Consider the following 13,657-nt stretch of genomic DNA (forward strand, 5'->3'; position numbering starts at 1 on the left):
CACCTTTTTTATTACGGAGTTCATTAACCGTAATTTAACATAAAAGATAACTATAGTCATTTTTCTTGTTTGTACTAGTGATGCAACCTACAAAGTTTCTCTTTAAACGCTGTTTAAGAATGATTTTCCAAATGAGCCTCACATGCATGCATACCGTGAAAAACCTTTTACTAATTATGTTATAAATTGTTTTTAGATAAAGAGAATGAAACATCGTAGTATATCTTTCACTATTGTGAAGTAATATTTTCTCTACAAGAAAGAACATATATTCTGATAGAGTGTAAATCTTGTAATCAAAACAAGTTTATTGCAATATAGCTTAGAAAAGATTTTATGTACTTTGTTAAGAGAGACTTTGTGTACTCATATTTAAACTCAATAAAAGTTTTACCAGATAACTTGAAGAGACTCTGTAACTTTAAAAAAATGTCATATAGTCAGATATGCAAGAACGACTTTATGTTTGCTTCTGTATTGCATGACAAACTTATTGTGTCTCCTTCTCTGTGGAATCATATAATTGATATGGAGAATTTTTCATGTTGGGCCTTCTTATAATAGATACAGATGATTCTATAAACTGATTCAAACAGATGATGGAAAATGTGTGGTTTCTACGCTATGAAATGTTGCTTCTTATCATTCCACCATCAAAATCATTGATATATGTTATGGAGATTATTTACACAGCTTTAAACTGACGGAGAAGATTGTGTTTTGCTCCATTGTCTTTTACAATAAATGCACATCAGAAACACTTGTCGATGGGCCTTTCTTTCGTTGCTTGTATGTAAACAGAATAAAATAAAAAGGATTGCGAATGTTTCAAATTCAAATTTTGATTAAGTACATTATTTATCATAGCCCAATAATTGTATTACAAGTTGCAAATGACACGTTCTTCGTTTTCCGTTTCTTTTAAATAAAATAGGGACACAATTTTTACTCTGTGGGTTTCGCAAACGTATTTGATTATAATATATCATTATTGTAATTCTTTTTACAATGAAAACTCACGGATATCAGATATGACAAGTATCCAATACGTTGATACGTTTATTTTAAAAATAATAAGATACAATATGTTATATATGCATACTAAAATATGTATAATAATTCTTAAAAATATGATAAATATATGATTGTTATAATACAAATCCAAATTAAAAAAATTATAAATTACTATCACCATAAAAGTATTATTGCTTTACAAATTAGATACTTCATAGATAAATATAGATTAAATATCCTAAAATATTGGACACATATATGTGTTGGACACGGATGTCTGACGCGCTGAATACCCATTAAGAATTATTCTAAACACAACTTTTAAATTATAACAAAAACCATCACTATTGTTTTCATTACTAAAAACTTTCATTTTACATGAAATTTTTCTTGCAAATTTGTTAAAAAATTTTGTAAGAAAAGACTTTTTTTCTACTATTTTTTCTAAAAATTAATTGGCAGATAATTCTTTTATGGATAATTATTTCTTACAAAATTGTAAAATTCATAAGTATCTTTTTACAAAATTGATTTTGAAAAGTATTTTATACAAATATTCTACAAAAAAATTGACAGTAATTTTCTACAATTTTTTATAACAAAATTTAAAAGTATTATTTACGAAAAAAAATTTAAAACAAAATTGACAAAAAATATGATTTTTTTAATAATGATTACGCATTTCATAAATGGATATAAATGTGTAAAACATATCTAATATATATATATATATATATATATATATATATATATATATTCTACTAACATTCTTTATAAACAGAAATTGTTTTTATAAACAAAATTTTCCAATGCTACTTTCCCAAAATTTTCCTTCTATTATTTCTTTGTCACGTCGCTTTTCCGTAAAATGAACAGGAATAATGTATTATGAAAATCATTCCAATTTCGACCAATTTACTTTGCTTTTCAGTTTTTGATAAAAATCTTATTTTAGTTCAATTATTTATTGGAAGAAGGAGTTGATACATTAAAAAAACAAGTTGCACGCCGTACTTGAACAAGAATATAATAATAAAAATAACAACTCAACAGCATGATGTGAAATTTCAAAGTGCCTTTTCTCTGTGTTTGTTTATATATATATATATGTGTCTCCCTAGGCAATGGTGGCAACACAACCTATTGTTTTATTCAGATAATCAGAAATCTGTGTCTGAGTTCCTTTCTCTTTCAGCAATAGGTTGTTGTGGTAGTCGAGACCCTGCTAAGATTTTGTGTTAGCATGATGAGAATAACGGGGTTGAGAGCAGTTTTTATATGGTGCATATGGTTAGGGTTGATACAGTTTTCAGTTGGAGGAAGGGTGAGACACTACAAGTTTGATGTGGAGTACATGATCAGAAAACCAGATTGCTTGAAACACGTTGTGATGGGAATCAACGGCAAGTTTCCAGGGCCAACCATTAGGGCTGAAGTTGGTGACACTCTTAACATTTCTCTCACCAACAAGCTCTTCACCGAGGGAACTGTTATTCACTGGCATGGAATCAGACAGGTTTTTTTTTTTTTTTTTTTTACTGTGTTTTATGTATGATAGTGTCAACAAATGTGAAACATAATTGTTGATGTTGGTTTTGCTGTTTGTTATGAAGGTTGAAACTCCCTGGGCCGATGGAACTGCTGGCATTTCACAGTGTGCCATAAATCCAGGAGAAACTTTTAACTACAGTTTTAAAGTTGACAGGGTAATTACATTTCTGCCCTCTTTATGTTCTTTTTCAATCTTTTGGGAGACACAAACGAGGCTTCCAGTCATATATAAGTTAAGTTGGACGAACTATTTTAAGTGAAGAAAGTTTTCACTTCAAATTTTCTTGGAGTAATATGGTAATAACTGTTTGTGTTATTAAGTAAAGTTTTTGATTTTCTAGACCTAAAAAATCGTGTAGTTTGGTGGAAAAACTCCCCCAAAATAATAAATTAATTATGAGAAAGGGGGTGGGATATTTTATAAAAAATTTAAAATAAAAAATTAGAAGTGGCGTTAGGATTTTTGAGGTAGAAATATTCAATAAAGAATCTCTACTCAGTTTTAACTTGTGTGAGAATGGAGATCCTATAATGCTTGCCACTTGGATCAAGCATTTGTGATTTCCTCTCTCATTTCTATAGAAAAATACATGTATATTTTACTCCAAAGTTCTGTTTGGTTCAAAGACAAGAGAGTAAGAAGGGAGAAAATGTTTTGAACTTTAATCTGAAAAGAGATTTAAAATTATTCAAAAAGTTGTCCTTTTTTTTTCTTGCTTTTCAAATGTTTCTTAAATAATAAAAAATGTACATCTCTTTCAATCTAAAATATTAATTAGACTAAAGTATTATTCGTTTTGTCTCTGGTAGGGTCTTCACATGGTTGTTCTTGAAAAGCAGTTGTGAGTTAAGCGAGAAGAATTTTAAAAATTATCTTGCACTAGATTTTGAAATAGTATGAAACATTATGAGGGGCATTTTGTTTGTGTGGTTGATTCATGGTATTTTGTTTTGGTTTGAGCTTTATGCAAAGAAGAAGATGGGTGTGTGTTTGTAATGATGAATTGGTGGTGTTAATTATACGGTGCAGCCTGGAACATACTTCTACCATGGACACTATGGTATGCAAAGATCTGCAGGGTTGTATGGGTCACTGATAGTAGATTTGCCAAGGGGACAAAACGAACCGTTTCACTATGATGATGAGTTCAACCTTCTTCTAAGTGATTTCTGGCACACCAGCTCACATGAACAAGAAGTTGGTCTCTCTTCCCTACCATTCGAATGGATTGGTGAACCTCAGGTAATTAATTAATTAATTAATTAATAACTTCATTAAATTAACCTAATATGTTGGTAATCATTTATTATTATAAAGTACCATTTTATTCTATGATAAAGAAATAAAAAAAGTTAATGATTTGAGATATAAAGACAGAAATTCCAGATAGAAATCATATCAGAGTCCATAAAGTAACCTAGAAAAACATGCACCTCTGCTCCATCTGAACAAAGTATTGGACTTTTATATTAGGGCACCACTGAATTCTTCTCTCACATTTTTCTTGCTTTTCTTTTACCCTTTTTAATCTAACCCTCTGTATCATTAAAGTGAAACATGAATAGAAGGAGAGACACTCTTTTCTGAAATTTCAACCAAGTACAACAATTTCAATAATTGTGATATTCAAATAATAAATAATTATAACTCAAACTTGTTGTCATAAATTATTACACTTTTGACATTTTTAAGTGATTTATACTAAATCTGTAAAAAGAAGAGTATGCATGTGTCTTTTCGGATCCAATCAAAATCAGTATTTCTTTATTGTTTTTATATAAAAATAAAACTTTAAAATTTCAAATAAATCAGGTTTTGGAAAGCTCACCTTAGTTTAAGAAACCATTTACACAAAGATACTTGCAAATCACTTTAAAACATTCGTCGATCTTTGATACATTTGCTCGTCCTCTCAAACTTCCAAACCTTGTATCTGTTTTAAGAATATGTCTGCTCATTCTATCTTATTGTAGAAATATATGTTTGTCAGAATTAAATTTATTCAATTATTTTTATTTATTCTCAAAAATTAATAAAAAATTAAAATATAATTTTATCTTTTTATTTTCTTACACTTTACTAACTTTTTTTGAGCATTTCAGACTTTGTTGATCAATGGAAGGGGACAGTTCAATTGTTCTCTGGCAGCTAAATTCATAAACACGACTTTACCAGAGTGCAAATTTAAAGGTGGTGAAGAATGTGCCCCTCAAATTCTTCACGTGGAGCCAAACAAGACCTACAGACTCAGAATTGCCAGCACCACTGCCTTAGCTTCACTCAACTTAGCCATTTCGGTGAGTTCCATTTTACCCTATATTTTTTTTTTTCATTCATAAGAAAAATTTCAATCTGAATAATAAAATATTTACCGCAACTCACTAATCAGTTACACTCCTTATTATGATCACAGATATAAAGAAAACTTCTAAGAAAAAAATTATTTATTTATACATAAGCTATTTGTAAAAGTTCTCTTAATGTTTATATTTTAACTATTAATAAGTTAATTCTAATCTAGGAAGAAGTTTATTTTATTTTCTTTATATTTATGATTTTTGTTGGATCCCACCACTTTTGTCTTTAAGCACGCCTTTGTAAAGGTTTCATCATTCTCGTACGTGCATTATTGACCATTAGGTGTATGATGTGCTTAGCATGAGATATTCTTTTTTTTCATTTTGGTATTGTCCACAGTTTCCACTTAAACAAAAGAGAAACCAATTCAAGAAACCCCAAGTGATTCCATCAAATCAGTTAGTACGCAATTGATTATTTTTTAACATTAAAGAGTTCACTAATATGTCAAGAAAGTTGGAAAAGTATGTAAAAAAATAGTAAAGAAAGAAGTTTCAATGATAAAAAAATTGCTTTGTAGACGTGGAAAACATACAGTAAAGGAAAAGAGCGTTTCAGCCATCTATTATTTATATAAAACATAAAGGACATATAAAATTTAATAAAGTATAGTTGCACCGCTCTCTTATTTATTTTAATTATATACCAAATTTTAAAATGGATACAGTTTATGTAAATCCTCAAATATTTGAAGTAGTATTATTAGTAAAAAAACAAAAGAAAAATAAAATAAAATTGTTCTGTCTTAAAGTACTATAAAAGAATCAAACCAGAACCGTAATTTTGAAGGAAAATATAATAAACATGTGCAGAAAGAGTAAAGAGAAAGATAGTGTTACAGAGTAGAGGCAATTATTTGTGCTTCAAATAATGCAGTGTGTTGGAAATTAGAAGCTGATATATGAGCGAGTGGGGCTCACTGAGTTGTGAAACACCGAAACATTCTGGATAAAGACCATGATGTAATACTTAGAAAATACTAGGAAAAGGATAAAAGGAAAAAATTATATATATCAGTGAGATTCCATGGGTTTGGTTTGTGGGGACCTGGCACGTCGTGAAAGTTATGGCCACTGATTTGGAGTAGGTACTCAATAATATCATCGCATTTGGGTAACTAATTTACATAATTGAGTTCTGATTTTAATATACACTTCTAATTTTAGGGTGTACAAACAGATAGAACAACGAGTCAAATGACAAAAAATTAAAAAATACTATGCAACGAGTGATGAGAAAAAAAGAGAGTTAACGTTTCTTTAATTTTAGGGTGAATTGGTTACTTCAAAACAAAGATAAGAAAAGTGAGTAAATCTAAAAAGAAAAAACAAAAGATATTGGAAATGATATGATGGATACAGTAGGAATGACATGAAAGCGAAACAAGAAGAAAAAAGTACCTGTATATTTATAATAGTTCCAAGTGATGTCATGAAAATTTATAATAAAAAAGTAATGGTTTTAACATATGAAATAATTTTTCGTATTTTTTTTCTTATTTCTCTCTCTTAAAACTACTTTTATAAATTTTGTTCAAATAAAACTTTTTTCAGATAAAAGTATTAAATTGAAAGTGTACTTGGTTCAACCTGTCTCAATATTCTAGGCAAATTAGGTATCGGTGAAACAATCTCACTTTCATGATTGAACTGTACTGTAAGAAATGGTACAACTATAGATTCATCTTCATGTGTATCAACATACATTATCATGTAACATTTGTCTTTTCCTTTTGTTTATGTTGCAGAATCACAAACTTATTGTGGTGGAAGCTGATGGAAACTATGTTACACCATTTGTGGTTGATGATATAGATATTTACTCCGGTGAAAGCTATTCACTGCTCTTTCACACGGATCAAGATCCAAAGAAAAACTATTGGGTTTCGATTGGAGTCAGAGGAAGAAAACCCAACACCCCACAAGGCTTAACCATTCTGAACTATAAGACAATTTCTGCTTCGGTTTTTCCAAGTTCTCCACCACCCATCACACCCCTTTGGAATGATTTTGAACGTAGCAAAGCATTCACTAAGAAAATCATTGCGAAGATGGGAACCCCACAACCTCCAAAACGTTCTGATCGTACAATTTTCCTTCTCAACACCCAAAATCGCGTTGATGGGTTCACCAAATGGTCCATTAACAATGTGTCCCTAACTCTGCCCCCAACCCCTTACTTGGGTTCCATCAAGTTCAAACTAAACGATGCTTTTGATCAAACACCTCCACCTGTGACTTTCCCTCAAGACTATGACATTTTCAACCCTCCTGTCAACCCTAACTCAACCATCGGCAATGGGGTTTACAGGTTCAACCTCGGTGAGGTTGTTGATGTGATACTGCAAAATGCAAACCAATTGAGTGGGAATGGTAGTGAGATTCACCCTTGGCACTTGCATGGACATGACTTTTGGGTTTTGGGGTATGGAGAAGGGAAATTCAAACATGGTGATGAGAAGAAGTTCAACTTAACACATGCACCTTTGAGGAACACTGCTGTAATATTCCCTTATGGTTGGACTGCGTTGAGGTTTAAGGCAGATAACCCAGGAGTTTGGGCCTTCCATTGCCACATTGAACCACATTTGCACATGGGAATGGGTGTCATTTTTGCTGAGGCTGTTCACAAAGTTCGAGAAATTCCAAGGGAAGCATTAACTTGTGGGCTTACTGGGAAGAAACTAGTAGAAAATGGACGCCACTGAAACTAGTCAATGAGTCACACTACTTGTGCTTAAATGTTATATCTAATGTGCTAAGAAATGTTTATTTGAATGATGCATTAATAACATGTTTTAATTCAACATTTAATTCAATATGTTAAGCTTTATTAAAATACTAGTATTTTGATCCGTTTCATTATTGATTATAAATTATAAATTATAAATGTGTAACAAAATGTTTTAAGAATTTAATGAAGTATAAATTAATATGTAAAATGTTAAACTTAGATAATGATATTATTGACATGATAATAATAACAAATTTTATTCCAATAAAATGAGATATTACTTTCAATCAAATATTTTGTTATTAGTATATTATATTAGGAAGCACACATAATTTTTGTTCGCAATTGAAGTCATATTCAGGAAGTGTCAAAAAAGATATGTCATATAACCAAGTTAAATAAACATAAGTCATGAAATACACCATTTTGAACAACATTATAGAATTATGCTTAATCTAATCACAACAACAACCATTAACAAACACTTTAATATTTGGTTCGATAAAATCATTGTCTGCTTAAAAGACAACAATATCACCTTCTTTTAACTCATTTTCAGAACAAAATACCCTCCAACCTTGACCTATCTTTGTTGAACTTCTATTTTTATTCGATATTAGGATTTTGCAATTGACTATAGTTTTAGGCCCTATAAGAAATACATCTTGTACATTCTCGTCCTAAATGAAGTTGGCAAACTTTGATGGCAAGTCTTATATGATTCAAATGTTATTGGTAGTGCATTAATTATTTTCATTTAATTAGATGTAAATTAATATTAAATAATACTTGAAATGATAAAAAGAATTCATAAGGCATATACCAAGTGACTTGCTTTGCTTTGATACTTTGTCAATTTGACTGAAAATATAGATCTTGTTTCTTGATGACTGATACGACACATAAATGTTGACAAACTCCTTGGTGTACAACCACCTTTAAACACGATTACATGAAATAAAGAATTTCCCAAATACTGAAACCGCATGTGAGAGTCACTTTTGATGTCATACAAATCTCTCATATTACTCAACCTTCTGTGATTTTTGGATTATTTGAATCCATGTTATAGGTAACTGTCGTGCTCTTACCATTTACATCTACCAAGTGCCACTATGGACCTAATTCGTGTTCATTAGTAACAACAAAGTGTCGATCAACAAATCCAAATGGCTACAAATTAATAAAGACAGTAAAAACATGAATAAATTTATCTCTACAACGAAATGAAAACATAAACACAAACATATATATGTACAAATTGTTTTTGTTCAAAAGTCTTATGTATTTATTACAAATGAAAAATAAATTTAAACTTTATAAAGTAATAAAAAAACATTACACCCAGTAAATAACAACTAAAATAAGAATAAATTTTGTTGACGGATGGTTTTATCTCCTATATAATGGTACTGTATATCGATATCTTTGTTTACCATTGTGGGAAAAATCTGAATGTTTTAATGTAGCTGATACAGTGGGAATCAGGATCATAGAGTTCACAACAGAAAACACATACAACAACAAATATCAATGCTTTCCAAACATGTATTTCTGTGGTTAAATTTGCAGCATACCTGACAGCATATGTAGATTGTGATGAAGTTCCAAAGTATTGTTCTGTTGTTTGCTCCATCTGTACTGGTTTGCTCCATCTCCATTCCTCTAATTGCAGAACAAAGTCACAGTTGAAATATATGGGTAAGTGAAAATTGTGGATGGAATGGTAAAGTGGAAGTTGGGAATGGAAAGGCAAAGATCATCACGTGGAAAAGGAATCTTACTTGAAACTGGTAGCACAATTTCAGTTTTACGTGCAAATAGTGGCTTTAATTGTAAAGTAACTGAAATATATGTTGTATGTGTTTTTTGCATATATTTTAATATATAAAGTAACTGAAACATAAAGCATTTACAAATAACTATAACATATTGTATTTTATATTCGTTATACATATAAGAGTTATAACAGTAAAGCCACCTGTACTGTAGTAACGAATAAGAAAATGTATGTAGATGTTTTTTCTTCACAATACAGTAAATTCACAAACAAAAATTAAAATAACAAAAATTGAGAATCTTTATAACAGTTATAATATATGTATTGCAGAAACCATGGTGTTCAAAAATTCAATCCATGAGTGGACAACAAATAATGAAATTCAAACATGTATCAATGACCATGTACTTTTCAATATCGCTGCAGCTATAAAAAAAAATCCTCAAAGTGTATACTATACACTATTGCATATTATAATCTACAACAAAAGAAAGGAATTACAGTTAAAGATACAATAATTAACAAATTATAAGAATGTTGTTAAAGTAATTTGTATACCTCTTATCAAATATTTTCAAATATTTCTTTGTAAACCACATTTGTAGTTGTATTGCTTACTTTTCTATCTTCATCCAGAATTGAAATTTTGAGTCCTTTCTTTGTTGTCACTCTAGAAATTGCTACGTACAATTGTCCATGAGTAAAAACTGGGCGAGGAAGATAAAGTCCAACTTTAGAAAGAGTTTGTTATTGACTTTTGTTTATTGTCATTGCAAAGCATAAGGATATTGAAAATTGCCTCCTTTGAAATTTAAACGGGATGCTGGAATCAGAAGGTGTCAAAATCATTCTTGGCATGAAAATTTTGTCACCAACATTTTTGCCTGTTATTACAATAGCAGAGATAACATTCTTTCCTAAATCATTAACTTGCAACCTTGTACCATTGCAAAGACCATTTGCTTGATCAACATTTCTTAAAATCATAATTGGTACGCCAACTTTCAATTTAATCCTATGATTTGGAATTCCTGAACATTTGATATCATTTAGAAACTCTTGAGTAAATCACTCACCTTGAGTTTCTTGATCATCATCAGATTGGCAAGGAGTGTCTCAACTTAAATAAATTTGTTCTTCACCAAAAATCAAAGATAAAATGAAGTCATTTATTTGTTCAACACTATCAATTGTAGGGCAAAGTATAGCGCTGTCATCAAAGAAGCTAGGATTCATGATATTTTCAATTAGACCACCATAAACAAATTTCACTAAAGAAAGTAAAGGTGTTTCACTTTCTTGAATTAGGATCTGTTGGTATTGAAATGTTGGCTTCACCACTTTCATTCAAATTCATATTTCCATCTCCAATTTTAAGAATCCAATCAGCAAATTCTTTTATATGTATTGTACTTTCATTTGAAACAGCACATTTTAACCTCATGTTTTGTGATAGCTTAAGAATTGTGAAATATTGCCAAAAATCAGAGTAATTAATTGATGAGTTCATAATATCATACCTTGATCCTTTTCTTACTACTGGCAAGATTTGTCTAAAATCACCGCCCAAGACAACAACCTTTCCACCAAATGGTTTGTCAGCATTATCTTCATTTGTAGCTCTCATAATGTCTCTCAATGTTCTATCAAAAGCTTGGAAACATAACTTATTCATCATAAGAGCTTCATCCCATATGATAAGTTTTGTTTCCATCAATAGTTTAGCACGAAGACTTCCTTGATTGATGTTGCACGTTGATTCATCATTAATTGCTAGTGGTATGCAAAAAGTAGAATGAACAGTTTTACCTCCAGGAAGCAATAAAGATGCAATGCTGCTTGAAGCTACATTAAGTGCAATCATTCCCTTTGCTCTAATAGCAGCTGACAAAAGTTTCCACAAATATGTTTTTCCAGTCCCGCCATAACCATATAAGAAAAATAAATTTTCTACATCTGAATTCACTGTTGTCATAATTCTGTTATAAACATGTAGTTGCTCATTAGTGATTGAGTGCAATAGAGAGTGATGTAGCTTCTCCATTTGTTCTTTATCATAATTCATTTCATCAATAATGAACCTGTTATTAAATTCGAATGAATTAGAAAGATTAGGTTGAGGAAGGGAACTATAATTTGTTAAAGCTCGCCCATTGGAATTTAGAAGTTCTTCTACTTCTAGGAGACAAAGATTGTGTAAATCATGTTCTTCCATTTGAAAACCTAAAAAAAAAACATGTCATGAATAAAAAAATATGGAATAAAGAATGAAGATTATTTATATTTAGTACCTGATATGTTCAAGTCTTTCCTTTTTTGATATAGGATACCATCTGCCAATAAATTCCAAGTTGCATCCCAAACAACTTTTGGCTTTGACATTATATTCATGATTAACAAAGAAACAAATAACCTTCTAAGTTGATTTCCATATGCAAGATGGCTAGCCTCTTTAATAGCATCAATGAATTCTTTGTCATCTGCCAATAATCCTTATTCCTGGCAAGCCTCTTGGTATGTAGAGAATGTTTTACCATTAATTGTCTTTATACTATCATGATTAATACAACCTTTTTGTTTTGTTAGTAAGATTCTCATGTACTAGCATTCACCTGATCCTGGAGGAACATATGTCAGTCTTCCAATACTATAACCCTGCTTTCTTGGTTTCCATTGCCTTTGTTTAGACATCCAAACAAACTTTGTTGGAAATTCAGCATAGGTCAAGTTTCTCCCTTCCTCATATCTTTTGTTGGAAACATGGTATTGATGTTGTCATTCATTTCCAATACATCATCAATTCTATCATCATTTGTAAACAAAACTGTTTGTTGATCTTGTAGGTGAAAAGTTAAACACTGAACAGCAGGCCATCTATGATAGATATCAAATCCATAAATTCTCCAAACTGCTTCACATGGAGATAAATATCTACAATCATAATATCTTTTAATCTCATCAACAATACACATTTCTGTAGAATCATTCTCTTTGTCTGTAATTTTCATTGTGGCTCTATCAAGACCTTTGTTGACATATTTGAACAAATACTTGATTGAGTTTGATTTGTTGCAATATTTTGTATTAACATGAGCTTGATATCGCATTAAGAGAAGAGGACTATAAGGCACAACATTTCCATTACCTAATTTATGTCCATTTTTCAACACAAATAAATCATCATCTTTACGCCTATATACAGGATATCCGTCCTCATCAATTGTAGTTTTATGTCTAAATTTTTTAGGAAAAAATTTAGAACACCGACCTTCTTTCATACATGGTGAGTTGAATCTAACGGCTTCGCACAGACCATGTATCATATATGTTTTAACAGTCTTTGAAAGTTTTGGATAGAGATCTGGACGAGGAAGTTCAGCAGAGATTACTTCATCTATGTGCTTTGCATTTTCTAACTTGTTTGAGTCACTCAACCATAATAATATATGAGCATGTGGCAGACCTCTCTTTTGAAATTCAACTGTATACATACCTAAAATTTGAAGATAATTATTACACAAAACAATTGGCGATAAAAAATCTAAATGATGGAAATGTAGTTTGTGTACGTGATGAGTTCAAATTTTTGCCCTCATTTAATATTTAAATTTGGGGATTTAATTGAATTTTCTATGCTTAAAGATTGATTTAATTAGGATTTGTGATTATTGGATTTATTGAGTAAGTTTGGTAAAAGTGGCGTAAAAATTGATTTTAGTTGCATAAAATATTATTGGATATTCTAACGTTTGTTAATGCAATTGGAATTTATTTTTGGTCATTGATAGTGTGGATTTGAAATATTCAAAGTTACAAAATAAGTCCAAAATCAGGAAATTCTTGAAAAGAATAAATCAGGAGCTAAATGCACCCCCAAATTTTATTTGCACACTCCTTCTAAAGTGGACCACCAAAAACCTGTTTTGCACCCCCAGTTTTCACTAAGTTGCACCCCTCCTACCACTTAAACTCCACTCAACCAGATCATGCCATGTGGCAATCCCCACCCTTCAAATCAGGCCAACCATATGCTGACACGTGTTATAATCATACATTCACCAAAATGACCAATTAGACACTACCACGTCATCATCTCCTCCATCTTACACATGAAACCCTAACCCTAATTTTCATCATCTCCTTCCATCACCATGGCAGCCGCCACCCAAGCCGCCAATCTTGCTGCCGGCCACCACGATTCCACGCATCCAGCAGCAGCG

The 13,657-nt window shown here is 30.9% G+C and overlaps 1 protein-coding gene and 1 pseudogene across 1 annotated transcript; one reads left to right on the forward strand and one right to left on the reverse strand.

The window, feature by feature from the left end:
• The first annotated feature begins 2,117 nt into the window (after positions 1–2,117).
• On the forward strand, positions 2,118–7,744 carry LOC114188126 (L-ascorbate oxidase-like). Its single transcript, XM_028076666.1, has 5 exons — positions 2,118–2,530; positions 2,628–2,720; positions 3,596–3,808; positions 4,669–4,863; positions 6,672–7,744. Exons 1-5 carry the CDS (start codon positions 2,258–2,260, stop codon positions 7,629–7,631), a joined length of 1,734 nt encoding a protein of 577 aa, XP_027932467.1. The 5' UTR covers positions 2,118–2,257; the 3' UTR covers positions 7,632–7,744.
• A 2,257-nt stretch (positions 7,745–10,001) lies between these two features.
• LOC114188331 lies at positions 10,002–11,828 on the reverse strand (annotated as a pseudogene).
• Between the last annotated feature and the right edge of the window lie 1,829 nt (positions 11,829–13,657).

The sequence above is a fragment of the Vigna unguiculata genome, chromosome 6 (genome assembly GCF_004118075.2).
Source record: "Vigna unguiculata cultivar IT97K-499-35 chromosome 6, ASM411807v1, whole genome shotgun sequence".
NCBI classification, from domain to species: Eukaryota; Viridiplantae; Streptophyta; class Magnoliopsida; order Fabales; family Fabaceae; genus Vigna; species Vigna unguiculata.